Genomic DNA, 20,020 nt, shown 5'->3' on the forward strand with positions numbered 1-20,020 from the left:
CACAACATAAAGTAACACTTCACTTGCATTTATTTACAGGATCTGGAAATTTTATTGACATGCATGGCTTTAGCTGAAGAAGAAATCACTCCATATAAATTGACCACAAAGCACCGAGCCATGCTGGAATACAAGAAGTCACATGGCCGCTTTGTTAGAAGATTAAGCAGACCTTCTTTAAGGATTTCTACATCGTCAACAGGTAAATATTTATTAAACGTTTGGCATTTTAAACATTTCTTTATGCAAGTAGAATTTCTCAGATGTTCATTTTGACAAATTATCTCCACGTTTAAACTGGGCTAGACTCGCATGATTTCCCCTGTGAAGATTCTGGGTTTGATCATTTGGTCTATTGTTTGCTCTTCATCCTACATCACTGCAATAATTCAGAGATAGAAATAACCAACAGTAACTAAAACAAATGTAATATTAAAAAATTAACATATGAATGTAAACAATTTTACTCATCTTATATCAACAGAAAATATTAAAGTCTTCATGTTGAGGGGAATAAACCACACAGTTGATAATATAAGACGTAAGTGAGTTACTAAAGATATATCCACGAAACTTACTTGTAAATGTTCTATTAATTTCGGTGGCCTCTGTCACCAGTAAAGCATCGAGTTCCCAAGTGGATGGTGGCAGAGGCCACCGAAATTAATAGAACATTTACAAGTAAGTTTCACAGATATATCTTTAGTAACTCGCTTACGTCTTATATTAAAGTCTTGTAGGTACCTTAATCTATTTACATAATTTGTGTACACTTTGTGCCATGGGTCCTATTCTGCCAGTTCTGAATTTTTTTGTTCATTTATACTTGCAGTGATGTAATGTGTTTTAATTATTATTTTCAACTGATCCTAAGTGTAGTGTTGGTCAAAAGAATTATTGCAAGCCTAAAATCATCTTTACAAGATTTGCTATGTGTCACTAGAGGCCTAGATGTTTACAGATCATCTGTGTGGTCATGGTCATAGCAGAAATATTAAATTTTATATTTTAAGAATGTGTTTTCCCAATTGTTTTGACATGCTTATCATCAAGAATTAGAAAAGGATGCAGTGGGATGTGTAAAAATGTTGGGGAATATATAAAAAAGTGTTACTACCAGCAGTTACAATTTGCATTAATATTAATAGTGCTTGTGGTAGTAAAACAATTGAAGTGATTCACTGTACAGTGAATTAAAAAGGTTGCCTACAATGCTCAATTGCTAAAGAAAAGTTTCTACTCAGACAATTCCAGTTATAGAATTTTCTATGTGAAGTTTTCTGTCCTTTCTAGCATCACAGTTCAGTGCAGTAAGTTGGAATTTGCCAGCAGACTATGTGGAGATCCCTTCGCGGGAAAAGCAAGATGCCTTAATGACACTTGATAAGTTTGTAGATGTCTTAGAGCATGGAAAGGACATAGGGAAGAGAATTATTGTGAGCTTTCGGGTTAGCATGAACACAGACAAGACATACAAGGTAAGATACAACTTTATTATTTTTTGATACACTAACATAAAAGAAGCTTGTTACTATCGATACAATTTCTGAACAATAAAGAAGCTAGGATATATACTTGAATGCCTTTACATATAGTTCAATAGATGCAAGGAAGTTTACAACATTGAAAGTGACATTGTTAGTCAATAAATCATCATTTTATGTGTTTGCTTTTATATTTTTTTTGAGAAAACATACATTTTGCATTGTTTAAAATTCACAGTCAACTACAGTGATGATTGTTCTTCCTCTTTTTTTAGGAGATCATTACACACCCAGATCCTATAGAGCTGCTCAAAATATGTTTGAGAAATGACTGTATTAACAAATTTGATGTGGCTCAAGATTTGATGTGTGCTGCTCAAATAAGTGTAGATGATATAACAGAGTTGTTGTGTGAGGAAATTGTTGCGGCTGTGAGTAGGGGACATATGCAAGGTAAGTGATACACATCTTGATTGATTTGCTTTATTTTACTTCGCTTTTGTGCCACTTTTTGCTAATTTGCGATGATGGGGATGAGTGATGATATGATGAAATTGATGAATGGACACTCACAAACATCCATGTCCAGGCCAGGATTTGAACCTGGGACCCCTGCCATCGTAGCACAATGTGCTAACCACTCTGCCACGGCGGCCGACAAAGTAATACACATGTGCTTGGTTTAGTGATCAAATGTGATTCCCTGATCTTGAGTAAGTTGGCTGTGAACTATTTGAAAGCTCATGGTCCGTTTAAGGTAAAAATGGGGGAGGGAGAACAGGTATTCCTGTATATGTGCACACATACCATGAAGGCATATGGGGTGATGCAGATGTATAGAGCTCCACATATTCTTGATCTTGTCCATAGTTGGGATGATGTGATCAGCATCATACCCAGCTGCCTTTACCTCCCAGGGTTGTCACCAGGTACCCATTCTACAAGGCTGGGTGGGCCTCAGAGTCATGCAGAAGATTCCTGGTCCAGATCACCTGCCCTGGGATCCGAACCCGGGTCTTTCATGTGGTAGCCAGATACTCTACCAATTGAGCTACTGCAGCTCACAAAATCTTTGTTTGTAATCTTCATTCACATTTTTTGGGGTGTTAGCTTTGTTTCAGTTCACAGCAGAGTGCTGCATGGGACCACTTTCGCTCGCTCAAACTTATCCGAATCTCCCATTCGAGTGTACTGCACTCGTAGTAGAATGATTGGCAACATCCCGTATTTCAGTGCCTTGCAGCACTGTCAACCTAAAACCCATACATGGAAAGAAACCACTCTGTCCAATTACAATTCTAAATCATAATTCCGTATATTATTACAGAAGACTCAAATACAATACCTAAGAAAGTATGCGTAAAGTATTTTCTTAATGTTTCCTGTGCACAAGACAGGATGCAAGATTATTTTAATTATTGCTTTATTAATTAATTAATTTACACCCAGATAAAAGAAAGGGCCACTTTTTGAGTAACACATCCTTTGGCAAAAGGGAGATAAGTTGTAGAAATAGTGACATAACTGTGCTTACCGTATGAATAAAATTATCTAGTGTAACAGAATAATAAATACTATACATAATACAGCATAATACAGTGAAACCTCGATTTTATGTTTTTCGGGGGATCAAGCTGAAAACACTTAAAATATGGGAAAATGTAAAATCCAGAAACTTAACCTTTTGAATACCAAGCATCTTGGTTGAGATACCCAAATGTAACCGTCACGGTCCCAAGCGTCTCGATCGAGACGCTGTGTCAAGGTTGTAGTTTTTTAAAAAACAGTATTTTTCGGGGGATTTCCCCCCTTTCCCCCTCCATATGTATGCCGAATGTGCATAAATTATATATCGTCTGAATCTGTGATTCATTCTGCGTACAACGGTATAACTTTCATATCTCTAGGGCATTTAGTTTCTGAGCTATCGTTATTTCAATGGAACTCTGTATTTCGCTCAATTCCGAAGCTTGAGACAGTGGCGTACAAGCCTTTTGTTTCAGGGGTACAACTCGCATCACATTGGTCATATGACAATGATGCAAATATTTTTCTGTTTCTTACATGCCAGCGATAATTTCTATGTGCATTTTGAACTTTTCATGTCCTTTTTTCCTGGGGGGGGGGGAGAAACCACATTTCATTTTTAAAAAAAGTACTTTTGTGGGGTTTCCCCCCTTTCCCCCTCCATATTTTCGCCGAATGTGAATAAATTATATATCGTCTGGATCTGTGATCCATTCTGCGTACAACGGTATATCGTTCATATCTCCAGGGCAAATAGTCTGAGCTAAAGTCATTTCAAGGTACTGCTGCATTTTGAAGCTTGAATCAGTGGTGTGCCGACCATTCCTTTTGGGGGTACAACTCACGTTACATTGGTCATATGATAATAATGCAAATATTTTTGTGTTCCTTACATGTCAGCGATCATTTTCATGTGCATGTTGACACTGTCATGTACTTTTTTCTTGGGGGGAGGGGGAACCCCATTTTTTCCCGAAATTTTGGAATTTTGAGAGTTAGCCCCCTCTCCCCACCACATATACACCAAATTTGCATAAATTTCATATTGTCTGAAAATCTGGTTCATTCTGCATACAACGGTATATCACTCATCTCTCTAGGGCAATTAGCCTCCGATCTACACTCATTTAATTGAAACTCTGCATTTTGCTCAAAATCGGCTCGGGACCAAGGGGGTTACATGTGAAAATGGCCTTGGGACTCAAAAGGTTAAACAAGCTTAAATATAAATGTACAATGTGTATATAAATTACAATATATAGTATGTCTGTCTGATATATAGGTGTGATAGTACATGGTGACTTTTTTTTATTATTATTGCATAGGAAAGTCAGAATCACCTTCTTCATCAAGAGCCATTTTGTGGGGCTCTGACCTAGGAGCAAATTTCCACATTGTTCTGCAACTTGCTGAGGACCCATCTCTGCTAGGAAATAAACTGCTGTCTGTAGCAAACCGTTTCGGAGCCTCACATCCTGAAGGAATGAGGGAAGGTAAGAGATTCAGCAAATGTAAATTTGAAGTACCTCCCCTGTACTTTCTAAGAAAGTAAATGTTTTGATTTACCTCTATAGGAAGCATACAATGTAAAAATAAAATCAGTTGGAAATACTTCTGGCAAATACATGAATTTAATTGCTTGCAACCAGGGGCAGAAATTTGGCTACTGATTTTGCTCATGTAAAAATTTCATATTTCACATAAGGGACTTAGATTACTTATTACGAATTTATTGAGAAATCTGCATTGAAAGGCTCAACCACGTGCAAATTTTTTAAAAAAGACTGCCTTCAACTTCAGCTTCATTATCACAAAATTCTGAAATTGATAGTTTCTAATTTGATAAGAAATATGGACAAAATGTACACCAGTGTTCATCTATAAAAAAGCTTCTTATTAAAATGCCAAAATATATAAATGTGGGTGAAGACAAAGAATGCACTCCCATTTTCACGCTATTGTTTTCTTTTATAGAAATAATGAAAATATGTCTTACAATCACAGTATGGGGAGAAATATCTAATCTAGAATACCTCCTTGGAACTTTTTTGATATTTGCATATATTTTGACAATATTGAAATAAATAGTTTATATGCTCATATGTACATATGTAGAGTAGTAGAGTTACTGTAATTTGAACTTAGATATATGTTCGGTTCTATTGGTGAATGTAAACATCAGAACTGCGTACATTTTTTGTTTTCATTAGGTAAATACATCACTGTTAATTCATTTCAACATAAAAAGCAACAACTTTATTGCGTATACTGGGAGTGGAAAATCATCTGTGTTTAACAGAATAAATGTAAGAAATATGTTCTCTAGGAAGCTCAAGTTATTGTTCGAGCAAATGTAGTATGGATTTCTTTGGCATGAACAGAAACCTTTCTGCAAACAAAATCAAAAACGTATGATGGATTTATCTAGTTGTGGAAGTGTCTCTGTGTATGTTTTAGCCACTTTTTCTGAGTGAGTAGTACTCAAGTAAGAAGGAAGTTCATGTGTGACTTTCTGAAATTTCATGAGTCCCATAAAGATGATATCTTCAGATTCTTAACAAACAAGCTTACAGGCAGTGATCCATATGTGGACCAGATATCTGACAAAGGTTACATGTTAATTAGAAATTACTTTCTTGATATTGCAGTTCATGTTGTGGTGGTGGAACTTCTTATAAGAGCACATGATTGTTACACTGCAGATTGCAATATGGAAGGAATATCGCAGGTTTTAAAGAAGGCCCGTACTCTCATTACAAGTTTGACTCAAAATGAAGAATGGGGATTAATGGTGAGTAGAAACTCAAAGAAAATGTGTATTGCAAGTTCAGATTTTCTTGTCAATAGAAGCTGGTACTCTTTGTAATGAAGACATTTCATAAAGTAATTCAAAATTAAAATGTCAAGTGGACATATTTTTCTTCTTAATATTGTACAAATGAAATAGGTAATTAGTTTTTGTTATCAAAATTGTAACATTTCCATCATATTCATTCAATGACTATGTGCTAAAACATGTGCCATATCAAGAATTTACATAATATTGCAGGGCTTCTCCATTGGTGTAGTGTGAGCCTCCCTGATGGTGCAATGAAAACGTCATTGCCTTGTAATAAAGGGGTCCCAGGTTCGATACCTGGTGGAGACACAGAGTGGTTTGGATCCCACTATAAACTGTAGGTCCTGTTCCGATTAACCTTACTGTGCATAAAGTGGACTTAAAACACCAACTCAATCAATCAACCATTGGTGTAATGGTAATGTTGTCACCCTGTAATCAACAGATCACAGGTTTGATACCTGGTGGAGATGTATAGTGGTTCAAATCCCACTTTAAACTGTAGGTCCAGTCCCATTCAACGTATTTGTGCATAAAGTGGACCGACAAACAAAACTCAAATGTAATTTTAGATATACAGTATTGGAGAGTTAGGACACAGAGATCTGTAGCTCTATGATTACAAGTTCATTGTTTTCAGTTATACAGTTAGCTTTTTTGGCTCTTCAAAGAAATAGTTGCTTATTTTACCTGAAATTTGCCTTTTAATACATAATTATATTATTCTTACAGGTTCGTCTCTTAACAGGAGTTGGGAGATATACAGATATGAAATATGTATTCCAGATATTGAAAGAGCATGAACAGTTGGAATCCTTACTAGGAAAGGGAATGGATAAGGTAAGTATGCATATTTACACAGGCTTATCTCAATTCAAAAGTGTAAATAATGTAATGAAATTTTCTTTCTTTCCTCAGCTTTCAATATTTAGTGGTAATTAAAAAGATTATACATTTATATTTGTAAAAATAGTAACAAAATGGCACCAATGTGGTGGTCAATTTTCGATCTCAGAATTTACCCCGAGCCTAGGTATGGATATTTTTTGTGAGAGTCCCTTTATCACTTTTACCTAATCATCATTCATCCTCATCATCACAATTAACAAGCCAAAAGCAAGAGAAAGCAACCCTAAATAACAAAAATACAAATGCAAGTAACAAAATGCCAGAATTTCTCACAAAATTACAGGCTATTTATGGGTATGTCCTTCTCTGTGACCGTCTGGTCTAAGGTGCTGTGCTTTGGACTCTACCTGTGGGGACAGCATGAGTTTGAGTCGGCCTCAGTTCAGATCTCGGTCTGTGTATAGGACCGGTGGCAACCCATCATGGCTGAGGGTTCGACGTGCTGACCTCACATCACCCCATTACCGGTTGAAGATCTCGACAACTCTAGGTAGGATTGTGGGAGGGAGACTGGCAGTCGGGGGACAGCCTTACAGGGCTTTCATGCCATGGGCTATTATTATTTATTAATATATCTGTAATTTTATGGATACACAGATATGCTTCTGATCATACTGGTAGAGTATTGATTAATCTGTCTTATCTTTAATAAAAATACTAAAGAAATGGGTACTTACGTATTTGTTAACACTTTTTTGATACAACAGTTCCTCATATGCAAAAATAAGTTCTCAAAATGTGTTTTCATTTTTAACCCTTCCCAAGACTTCCATATTTCGTCTCTAAAAATATGATTGGAGTTAAAGAAATTTAAAACTGTAGTCTGAATATTTATTTTAAAGTAGGCAAAAAAATCGGAGGAATTTGTTTTAACAAAATGAATGTGAAGTCGCTTTTATCATACAGTAAACGAGAATAATAAGTATTCCAAAAAAATATTTAAAAAGAAAATATTTAAAAAATACTGAACCTGTTTTACGTATGATTAGTGAGTATGTAAAATTTCCAAACAATGTTTCAGGAATCAACTGTTCCTTCATCAGGTTCCTTCTTGACTAGCGAGATCACCTCATAGCCACGTCAAATTGAATTAAATACAAGGATAAAGGATATAGGAATAACTATGATATAAAGGAATCCTAAGAGTCTGTCCAATCCTGTTAAAACTTCCATACCCACTACTATCCCTAGGTAAAACCTCAAAAGTAAAAAAGACATTCTTAAAAGAACATTACGACTTGAAAAATTAAAAAACTCATGCCAATTCACTTTCGCGCGTGAGATATTCTGGATTGCCTTGTCACAGAATGCAGGAAGTTGTCGATTTCCACTCCCTGCTCACAAATTTCCCCTTACCTCCCCCTACCTGCTTATGTCACTTTGTACTCAGTCACGGGTTACCCGAGCCTCGCGAATTACGTCCGGGGTGACATGAAAACCTATTTTTTTTATAATCACGCTTTTCCCATCTTTTGAACATCCTAATCCAAATCTCATCAACCTTTCCATCATCCCTATTTAATTTATTGGTCCTATCTTTGCAAATGTGTGCAGCCTCGTAAACATTCCTGCTAATTTGTTTGTTTTCATTCCGAACAACCTCCCTTTTCTTAATATTATGCCCCTCCTCAATAAGACAGCCCTGATGTAGGAACTCCCTCCCTGATATCTTTATCATGCTCACTCCATCTTATATCCATACTTCTACCCGTTTGTCCGATATATTCCTTATTGCACACGAATCTGATACTATATACCCCTTTCCCCCCTCGTTTTCCCTAGCCTTTCCACCCTTTTTGCACTCAGTGAAATGTTTTTCTCGGAATCTTCATCCCACATTTGATTCCATAGTCCCTTGCTACTTTTTCAACCCTCTCGGAGACCCCTTTGAAGTATGGGATCCCTATATATCTATACTTCAATCTCTCCTCCTTCACTTCCATCTCAACCTCTTCCGTTTCCCTTTCCTTATTCTTTCCTCCAATCTCTCTTTCGGAAATTTTGCGAGCCCTCCTTAGATTCCTCCTCAACTCGAACTCCTTATATCCATTCCTTTTGCCCACTTCCATGATCCAATTCAATTCATCCTTGTGATTACATAACCTTATTGCCCTTATGAAAAAGTTTAGAAAAACATTGTTTTTAGTTCTCTTTGCGTGTGCAGATTCATTATTAATGTATAAATCCCCAGCTAAGGCTTTGTGGAAAACTCCCGTCCTATTGCCCATTCCATTGTTGATAATCCGAAGATCCAAAAATCTAATCACGTCATCTTTCATTTCTTCCTAGTAAATTTAATACGTTCCTCTTGTTCACCCAATATACTAAACATCTTGTTTAAACCCCTTTCCTCTCCTGTAATTAAAATGTCGTCAACATACCTCCCAAAATATTTAATATCACCTTTCATTTGGTTCATAGCCGCACTCTCGATGTAATGTAGGAAAATACTAGATACAATTCCAGAAATCGGGTTCCCCATGGTCAACCCTTCCTTTTGCACGTAAATCTTACCATTGAAACAAAAATAGTTATATCCTGTGCACAAGTGGAACCACCTTACATACTCCCATGCAATAAAGACATTTACCCCTTTTCCCATTAACCACCTTTGCAGGCAATCTGCTCGAATACAAGTTGACAACATCGAAGCTCATAATCTTATCCACGGTTGTGAATTTCGAGTTTTTCTATTTAATTTTTACTTCCATTTAGATTCCTTTTGTACCATAGTTATTCCTATATCCTCTATCCTGGTTTTTAATTCAATTTGACGTGGCTATGAGGCGATCTCGCTAGTCAAGAAGGAACCTGATAATGGGAACAGTTGATTCCTGAAACGTCGTTTGGAAATTTTACATACTCACTAATCGTAAGTAAAATAAGTTTAGTATTTTTTTAAATATTTTTTTGGAATACTTGTTATTCTGTAATTTTGAGTAATTCGCAGAAACACAAGATATGAGGTCATACAGTAAACCTTCCCCTATTGTTCTTATCTTTGTTCAGGTTCCGGGGTTAAAATTAGCCCTGTTGGAATTTCTCAAGCAACACCACCCAGACGACAGGGAGCTGTTCCGCATTGTGGCTCTCCACTTCCTCCTCTACTCCGAAGTAGCTCAGATATGGGAAGCCGAGGCCAAAACAGGGATTCATAGGTTGTTGGAAGTGACTCACTTGGAGCTTTCTTCATCAGAGTCATCAACCCAGACACATCCAGTCCTTGTCAACAGTGAGGATAGCAAGCTCTGTTTGAATCTAGCCATGCAGAATTTCGTTCATGCAGCAGAATATTATCTTGAGGTAAGTACTAGAGGTAATTTTTCTTGTATGTACATATTGCTTGCATTGTAGAATTACTTGCCTTGTAGTTTACAGTTCTTACAAGCACTTAAACACAATTTTTTAGGCAACTTTTCTGGAGAACACCTGCTCCCTTCATCAGACATTTATTCTAAGTCTTATAACAATGTGTAGAAGGCTTCGTTCATTGCAGAAGAATACTGGAAGAAATTTAATAATGAGAATGGCAATATAGACATTTTAAACAGCATATCTTTACATTGATTATATTGATTCATTACATTAATTTATCACTTGCTCTCATAATGCGTCAAATGCTGAAAAAATATAGGAGAGAGCTAGAGTATCATTTTGACATCTGCCGAGTTACAAAAGGTGCCCGCCCACATTGAACTTCATTGACCAGCATCAAAACTTGGTGACACTTCACATAATAATCAAAGAAATGTATGTGAGACGTATGTATTCATTTTTGGGTACTTTAAGCCTGGACACCTTTCATTAATGTAAATATTGAAAATAAAAATTCTCATTCTCAGTGTTTCAAATTAAAATAATAATTCTCATTCTCAATGTTTCAAACCAAGAGCTGTAGTTCTTGTTTAGATCTGCTTTGTTCAATAATTAAAGTACATATGTTAAATTGAAATGAAACTTCATAAACTTGTAGAATTCTACTAGAAAGGTTAGACAGGATACACCGACTCTGAAAAAACTTGCAAAACTTTCAGAATTTCAATTCCGTAAAAATATTTAAAAACCTAAAAAATGGAAATTCATTTGAATTTTTCATATATTTGTAAACCTTGCTTTGATGCAACAGATGTTTGTTATTGTTATTACCTGTGAAAAGAAATGCCTCAAAATTGCAGTATTTCTTGCAATTGGAGAAATTGTATTCATATTTCTGACAATTTTTTTTTTGTGCAAACAGGGCTAAAGCAAGTCAGGATGTTCTGGAAATGTATTTTTAAATATGGAGAAGTTAGGGAATGTGTTTAGGCAAATGGTGGGAATCGTGTTTGAGCATCATGAGTTCATCAGATATACAGTTACATTCAATTCAGAACTTGATTTCTTTTTGTCTTCAATCTTATTCAATATGAAACAGAATCAATAATAAACGTTAGTAGCATTTTTTAATATGATATTATTAAATATTAACAGGCTAACAAAGTGAAGAGAGCCCAGTCGTGTGCCCATCAAGCCGAACTGGTTGCACTTCAGCTTTCTTTCTTGAACACTGTCCAAAGTGGCCAAAGTGTGGAGTGTTTGCTGGAATTAAATACTCAGCAAGTAACATACCTTGTTACAAACAAACTGAGGTAAGAATTAACAAATGTAAGTTTCATTGAAATAAATTACCATGAACACATATGGTATTAGAGTTTCATAATTCCAAATTCACTATAGTACCTTTCATAATTGGGAAAAGAGAGACGCGGTAGTATATGCAAGGGTCGTTCAAGGTTGACCGGGATTTTCGTACGTAAAAAATCGATGAATAGCCGGATCATGATGAAACGTGCGGGTGACGTAATGTATTCCTTCGCGAGTAACTAGCGCCCGGCATGACGTATTTCGCGCATGCGCAGCAGTTGCAGCGAACATGGCGGCAAGCAGTGTGTCTGTGGCTGTGGAGCAGCGGTGTGTAATCAAATTTCTCGTGAAGGAGAAAGTGAAAGCAGCTGAGATTTTCAGACGATTGCAAGCACAGTATGGTGAACAAACGATGTCGCGGACAAGAGTGTACGAATGGTGTGAGCAGTTTCGCGAAGGACGGGAGCTGTGGACACATTCGCCTGACTGCAGTCACACCAGGGAATATCGCACGTGTTGAGCAAATGATTCTTGAGAACCAGCGAGTAACAGTGCGGGATATTGCTGCCGAGGTGAATATCAGTGTCGGGAGTGTTGAGACAATCATTCACGACCACTTACGCTTCCGCAAAATCTGTGCAAGGTGGGATCCCCGCCAGCTGACATTCGATCAGAAGTGGACATGCAGGACGGTCTGTGAACAGCTTCTGAATCGGTTTCGAGCAGAAGGTGATGAATTGTTGCAATCCATCATCACGTGTGATGAAATATGGTTGCACAATTCAACCCCAGAGACCAAAAGATGCAGCATGGAGTGGCGGCATAAAGAAAAGCAAAACGCAGCCGTCCGCTGGAAAGATCATGGCAAGTGTCTTCTGGGACATGAAGGGCGTTATCCATGTGGATTTTCTGGACAAAGGGAGCACGATTAATGCCCAGTATTACTCCACATTGTTGAGTGGTGCTGTACGAAAGTCCATTCGCAAGAAATGACTTGAGATGTTATCTGGAAATGTCATTCTTCTCCATGACAATGCCCGCCCTCACACGGCCAATGTGACAACAACAACTCTGGCCGACATGCGCTGGGAAGTTCTGCCCCATCCCCCGTACAGTCCGGATTTAGCCCCCAGTGATTATCATTTGTTTGCACCCCTTAAAGACCATCTGGGAGGGAAGAAATTCACGACAGACGAAGCACTGCGGAGCGATGTCTTCCAGTGGCTACGACAAAAACCAAGTTCTTTCTACGCCAAAGGAATTCGGGAGCTGCCAGAACGATGGCAACAGTGCCTCGGCGCGCATGGAGAATACTTTGAAAAACTGACATAGTTTGGTGTTTCTTCTGCTACCTATTTCCTCTGCAGAAATATAAGTCCCGGTCAACCTTGAACGACCCTTGTAAGTACGGAGAAACTAGTACTCACTTTTATCCGCGAAGCTGTTTTTTCTTCTTTTTCGATTAATTTCAGTGGCCACTGCCACCATCCTCGTTGGAACTTGCTGTACCGTTGCTTGGCGTGCATCTTTTGTTCGTAGTTTTCTGGTTGCCGCTAGGTGCATTGTGCATCTGGGTATGTCGTCTGCTATTTCCGGGCGAAAACTGCTGTAGTAGGGGAATCCAAGTGTGGTGCGCTTGCCCGCTATCGATGTTTAGTTCGTGCAGGAAGTGCATTATGGCGTGCGTTTCCTTGATTTTGGTGTCTACGAGCGTGTGGGCAGTGTGTTTGACTTTAACCTTTTGAATTTTATGGCTATTGTATTTGATATGTTTAGCAAGACCAGTAGTGGGTTGGGCTTTTTTCGCATCTGCTAGGTGCTGTTGGATTCTTTCATTGACAGATCTGATGGACCTGCCGATGTAATGAGCCTTGCATTCACACTCTGCATCGTATACACCTGGGTTGTCAAGGGGGAGAGGAAGTACCATTTGTGTTTGTTCAGTTTATCGGCTATTTTGGAATTGGGTTTGTGCGCTACTTTGATGCCATATGGGAGAAGGGCTTTGGCTAAGCGGTTGGAAGTGGTGGGATGGTAGGGGAAGGCAAACCATCGGGCAAGCGCACCACACTTGGATTCCCCTACTACAGCAGTTATCAACCGGAAATAGCGGACGACACAGTAGACGACGCACCCAGATGCACAATGCACCTAGCGGCAACCAGAAAACTACGAACAAAAGATGCACGCCAAGCAACGGTACAGCAAGTTCCAACGAAGATGGTGGCAGTGGCCACTGAAATTAATCGAAAAAGAAGAAAAAACAGCTTCGCGGATAAAAGTGAGTACTAGTTTCTCCGTATTTATAGTACCTTGTTGCTGAAAAAAAACATGTGTAAATGATATAATATTTGTAAATGCAGCACAGAAATTAAAATATTTTGTTTCCAATTTCTTGTTTGAACCCTCAAGGACTGAAGAAATTGCATCAGGTGATCAAATCCATTCCTTGGGGACAAGTCATCTTGGATAAGCACAAAGTGGGAACATTTTGAGAAAAAACATAATTATTGACAGGTCATCCATTTTGGATTGTTGTGTGTTTGAACAATACAAGACTTGCTTCATATTCATCACCTCCCCCACCATTCAAATCCCACTGCTGGCAGTTCACCCTTCAGCCGAATGTCACATACATCTCGTCCAATCTTGTATTACATTCTTATCTGCCAAATCTGTGGTGAATTCTACCTTGCTGAAACCTCTACTCCCCTGAACTTCAGAATCAATTCATACATTTTCTTCTATTATATTATTATTAACGAGGTATTCAATGGTTGTATTATATTTAGTAATAATAACTGAATAATGCTCTGTATTGAACGATGAGACTTGCTGAAGTACACAGACTCCTCTCAGGTACAGGGGTAGTGTTATGCAACGACAATATTTCACAACACAGAGGAATAACACCACATAACTGCCGTAGATGAAATGAAAGGTTTCATTATTTATTTATTTATTACAATTATAACACAAACATACTTTGAACGAATGCGAGGATTTCGCTTTATAGGTGTCTTGACTCAACTATAATACATAACCTCAATGCGTGGCTGTCGGTGTATCTATGGTTGCATAGGCCTAGCTTGCACCCCGAACTACCACACCAAGATGTATGTACAATACCGAGTAGTTTCTTTTGGTTTGAATTCTATCGACGATCTCCAGTGAATGTTAATTTATCATGCAAAATCCTCGCTTGTATACTTTTTCAAGATCACAGATCAAATACAGATGAACCACTTGCTAATTACAAAAAAATGTTACAAACGAAAGTGGCATCTACATGGGTTTCTATCACAGATTATATAAACACTTTATAAAACAGTTACCAAATGCACAATAAACATACAATACAATAAATATTAAACAAGAGATATACATTACAAGCAAGGTGCGATTTACATACAATGACAAAAATTACACTTTCTATCACAAGAGTATACCAGTGACATATGTTTTGTGGTGACATCGCATAAAAAAATGTGGATCATATCACAATAACCACCTTTCCTCAACCCAAAACTGACCTCACTGTGGCAATCCACACCAACAGCCATAACACTACCTTTAAGGACTGTTTCTGTGTGGCCACTACGTACTTGTTACCCCCATCCACAGACACCTCCTCCCGCAGGCGATGGTAAGAAGCCTACATATCGGGTGTGCATGCCACTAACCATCCTGGACTAAACCTAGCCACCCAATAATTGCTCCCCCTCTTTTTCCTTCCCAAACTTCACCTTTCACCAACCATGCAGTAAACACTGGCTAAAGTACTTTTCTCGTTGGGCTACATTGCTGCAAACATGCTGTCAGGCTGCAAAATATCAACTCCTTATTTTTGTGTTTGGTAAGTGTTTACAGTCTCCTACTCTACATATTTTTGTTATCCGCCCTTCCAGCTCATTTCCTCATTCTATCCCGTTATTTTGTGTATATATGTATATGTACACAGGGTGATTCATAAGTGATGCTTCAAACTGTGAGGGTGAAAAATATGCACTAGTACAAGAAAAAAGTCTCTGTATACATGGGTCCGCAAATAAAAATACATTCATACATTAGGAATGTACTGTTAGGATCTACCACTAGTGTGTTTTTCTTTAAAAAATACACAAAACAAATAAACAGCACGATAAAAAACACTTCGAAAATCTTTCCAAGCTTTCGACTCCATCTTGAAGTCATTATCAGGGCTGGTCGAGAAACAGCAAAGGTTTTTAACAAGAATGTTGCTGGCCCATGATGTAAGAAGTTTTTTGAATGTCACACTAACATGTTTGTTAATACAAGTGTTCATTGTGAGCTGTTCTCCTTGCACTTGTCTTCTAAGTATATACTAGGTGCTGTAGTGCAGAATGAAATATCAAAAACAAAACATACACCAATGACAAGTTTGTTGGAAGAACCCAAATGCATAGCAAATAAATAAATAGCACTCCTTGCTAAGAATTGTGTTAATTTAACATACGATTCCAAGTGCACAAGATTGTAGAAAGCAAGATATTACGTGTCACACTGTGTTACAGAAGGTATTCAAAGTGCTGTCCTTGCATTTGTATGCAACATTGTACTCTTCTCAGCATTGAGTTCCAAATTCTTTTGAACACACCCGGTTCATTTCTTAATTGGTAACAGGCTGATTGATTAATTTGATTTGCTTTTTTTTACTTCGCTTTTTGTGTCACTGTTGGCTAATTTGCGAAGATGGGGAGAGTGATGATATGATGAAATTGATGAATGGACGTTCACAAACATCCATGCCCAGGCCGGGATTCCAACCCAGGACCCCTGGCATCATAGTGCGATGTGCTAACCACTCCACCACGGGGTCTGGCTGAATTTGTAACAGGCAACCTCAATCTGGTGCTGGGATTGTGCAACTGCCTCAACAGGAGAGCTTTACACTATGCTTTTCACATGACCCCAGACACAAGAATCCAAAGAATTCAAGCCAGGTGATCTGGGAGACCAAGTTACAGCCTGTCATGCAGTTGACAGCAAAATGTGCCAGTGCACCATCATGCATAAACCAGATCAGTGGCGGATCCTAACAATACAAAGCTTTTCATTCTCACAGTTTTGAACATCATTTTTGAATCCTCCTTTGTGTGTATATGTATGTATTTCTGTGTTTATTTATTGTGTTGCAGTCTAATTAGGGATAGGAATTTTATGCAAGTGCATAGTTAATATGTTTGAAAAATTTATTCATGGCTCTTGTTAGTTTTCCACAGGCCTCCATCGTTACACGAGCATACAACCACCAGACAGACTGGAGTGCTGCCTTGTATCAACATTTTGTTGTACAGCATGAAGTCAGTTACTTCACAGATTTAACCCAAGTGATGATATTGTCATCAACAATGGTGGAAGATGCAGTTAGAAGGTTTGTGTCTTAAAATATGTTTACCGATCGGTTTAGAAACTTTTTGACATTTTCAAACAATGCATTACATTACAGATAATTTGTCCACCTTGAGTGGACAAAGCCTCATGCACATGTCCGGACAGGACTTTTCAAGCATGTGCTTTTCAAACTTGCTGCGATGTGCAAAAAAAAACGTAGCTTGAGATCTCATTGTCATAGAGAGATGAACTATTTTTCTTCTCTCTCAAAATGACAAGGCTTTTAGCAGAGGTGAAATTATTATGCTTCCCAATAATGAAAGTTAGAAGAAGAAGAAAAATAAATTTGAAATTTTACAAAAAAAAAAAAATGTTTTCGGCATGCCCCTGTTGCCGCCACAATAGACCAAAGTGAATTAAAAAGATGCAGTATGTAGCATTGGTACATACCTACAACTGTGTTAATTTAGCATTGAAAATAGACTGATATCTTGGGGGTGGAAAATAATAACAAATGTGTAAGAACAGCAGTGTTGCCAGCTTATGGAAACAATTTCAGAAAATCCCTTCTAGTATCAGCCTTATTTACACTGGATGGATCAAATTTACAGGGAAGCATGACAAAATACCACCCTTTGAGGACATGCAATGCCCACCCACTAATTTTGAAATAAAATGGATAAAGCAAAATTTTAGAGAACCATAATTTTCAGGAAGTTTTGAAAATTCGATATTTTCCTGCTAGGACCCCTAATTGTCGCATATTGTGAACATGTTCTTTTGTTTTCAGTTTTACAGAATAAAATATATCATCACAAAGCAGTGGTTGAAGAGAAATAGCCCATTTATAAATTCTATCCCATAATACTGCAAGGAAAACAAACATTTTAAAATTCTGTTTATTAATAATTGTAACAATGGCTATATTACGTACGTGAAGTTTTGTGTTTCCACATTGCACAATTGGATAGTTTTTTCCCCGATTAATTTTGAAGACTCGCTGCATTCATTCACTAAGGATACGGCATCTGAGGCAGAGATGGTACCAAAAGAAAAAATATCCAATATGGGCCACGCGGAAACACGAAACTTCATGTACGTAATACTTAAACTGCGTTTACTGCAGCCATCATGAATGGATATATTGTTTCTTGTGTTGTACATTCATATGTATACAAATGAACAAAAAAGACAGAGCTGAAATATCATGTGTAGTTTTGAAGAAATTACACTTTAATTGCTCAAGGTTGCTACGCATCTGGAAAACCTGGAAAACAGGGAAATGTCAGGGTATTTTGCAGGTCGTCTGGAATTTACATGCATTTTGGAGTCTGCAAGAGAAATGTTGCAAAATGAACAAGCAGTTCACTTCCACTTCCACTTCCACTTCTGGATTCGGTTCTTGTGATTCCACTCCCAAAAAAAAATTCAGTTTAGAAACTTGTTTCTTTCGTTCTTATGATTCTCAGTCTTGTGCAAAATTATGGTTCCTAGATATTAAAAAGAATATCAAAGTAAACCTTGCAGTCAAGATATCTGATTGATAACTAAAGTACATTGACAGCATGATCATTCATAATTATCGGAAAGGTTTGTGAAGATGAGGTTATCGCCTATTATTTTATTATGTCTTGTTGGCATTTCCTATAGAATTCCTATACGCAACAAAAATTTCTCCAGATGCTGTGTATTTATAAATGTAAGCAGAGAAGCAAAATTTTCTATGAAACTATAAATCTGCCAGAAAATGAAAAATTGTGTATGGTTTATGAAGATTGTATATGGTTTATGAACTTTTTCTGTTGTTTTTATATTGTGGAGATCTGTTATGATGAAATAATGTACCTCTGTTACGTTAGCCTGAAGGCTAGATGCACGTGATCTAATTTCATCTAATCATTGCTTGTAATTGCAAGTAACTACATGTGGTAGAAAAGTAATGTAAAAACAGGGGGACAATGAAACTGGGCATCAACAAGGCCTAGAAAGGTTAACAAACTTTCGAGAGTTAACATTGTCAACTCTTCAGGTATTGTTGAAAGTCACATGCTCTCAAAAACTTGTAAACATTTCCAGAATTCACCTGGTCGATTACTTCATCATGCATTATCACGTATATATTTTTCATTCGTATATATTTTCTTTAAAGAAATAGCCTTGTATTAGTTGTACATTTTTCTGATTTCAGGTTCCAGAGAGAGAAGAATATCTCACACGAAATGGTGGCACAGATGAAAATTTTGATAAACTCTCTTTCTTCAGTGGATGTGAAGTATCGACTTGCTAGTCAATTGTGTTTCAAAGATATCCTGGAGGTTATGCTTTCAGGCTTAGATCATCCTTATTTGAAGGATGTAGTGTGGAAAAGAGGTTACAATTGACAAGGAAGGAGTAATTAGAAAATAGATTATGATTTACAGATAATTTAATGAAAACTAAAAGTGGCTAAGTTTAGCCAGGAGATATGGAACTTACAAAGTCAATATTGCAGAATCAAATACAAATAGAGATGTGAAAAATCCGGGAGTCTTATAATTAGATACAGATTCAACTGTTTCTGGGGTGTCTATGCCAAATTTTTCTTATCAGGAATTTTCTCATGTGTTTTCATAGATCACAAATGCTACGCAGCCAAATTTGCAGCCTCAGACTTCACAGCCAAATATATTTTTCTACATCTGTAGTTATTAATATTATAACAATTGGATATTTTTTAATATTAAAATGATACGTCATTTGAAATATTTATCATTGTCATCAAGGGCACCCGCAGGGAGGGGCCAGGGGGGACACTTGCCTCCCACCAGAGATTCTGGAAAGAGTTAATGTAATTCAATGGTGAAATTGTAGATATATTTTATAACAAAAAAATATTGTTTTGTGTTACTTTCAGGCCATAAATTACAGCAACTATTACTACTACTATTATTATTATTTTACAGTACCCTTCGCCATGTAAAAATATGGAGCAGAGGTTCCATGAAGGACTGCAGATTAAGAGATCTCTGACTCTGACATAGGCGCCGACTCCATGGGGCTTGGGGGGGGGGCTCGAGCCCCCCCAATGTTAACGATGTGGGGGCAGAGCCCCCGAAATAACTTTGCTTAAGAGGATCTAATGTATTATTTTGCTTCTCTTGTAAAGTTTACTCTGAATTGTGCCACATGAACGTAACTTTAAATACACATTTGAAATGTTATAGACCATCAACTTTGGGGGCTGAGACCGCTAAACCACCAACTTTGTGGGGGGGGGGGGCTATGACCAGTGACAGCAAAACAC

At 37.5% G+C, this 20,020-nt stretch overlaps 1 protein-coding gene across 1 annotated transcript in view; it reads left to right on the top strand.

Annotated features, from left to right (window-relative positions):
• The window catches only part of LOC145994609 (spatacsin), a 100,809-nt gene extending 81,010 nt beyond the window's left edge, over nucleotides 1-19,799 (top strand). The window contains exons 26-35 of the mRNA XM_083130660.1: nucleotides 40-202; nucleotides 1,294-1,478; nucleotides 1,760-1,937; nucleotides 4,337-4,504; nucleotides 5,660-5,802; nucleotides 6,583-6,690; nucleotides 9,769-10,062; nucleotides 11,230-11,387; nucleotides 16,616-16,777; nucleotides 18,926-19,799. Of these exons, the coding sequence (XP_082986786.1) occupies nucleotides 40-202; nucleotides 1,294-1,478; nucleotides 1,760-1,937; nucleotides 4,337-4,504; nucleotides 5,660-5,802; nucleotides 6,583-6,690; nucleotides 9,769-10,062; nucleotides 11,230-11,387; nucleotides 16,616-16,777; nucleotides 18,926-19,118 (1,752 nt within the window). The 3' untranslated portion in view covers nucleotides 19,119-19,799. The remainder of the gene's footprint in view (nucleotides 1-39; nucleotides 203-1,293; nucleotides 1,479-1,759; nucleotides 1,938-4,336; nucleotides 4,505-5,659; nucleotides 5,803-6,582; nucleotides 6,691-9,768; nucleotides 10,063-11,229; nucleotides 11,388-16,615; nucleotides 16,778-18,925) is intronic.
• The last annotated feature ends 221 nt before the right edge of the window (nucleotides 19,800-20,020 follow it).

The sequence above is a fragment of the Lepisma saccharinum genome, chromosome 11 (genome assembly GCF_977018435.1).
Source record: "Lepisma saccharinum chromosome 11, izLepSacc3.1, whole genome shotgun sequence".
NCBI classification, from domain to species: domain Eukaryota; kingdom Metazoa; phylum Arthropoda; class Insecta; order Zygentoma; family Lepismatidae; genus Lepisma; species Lepisma saccharinum.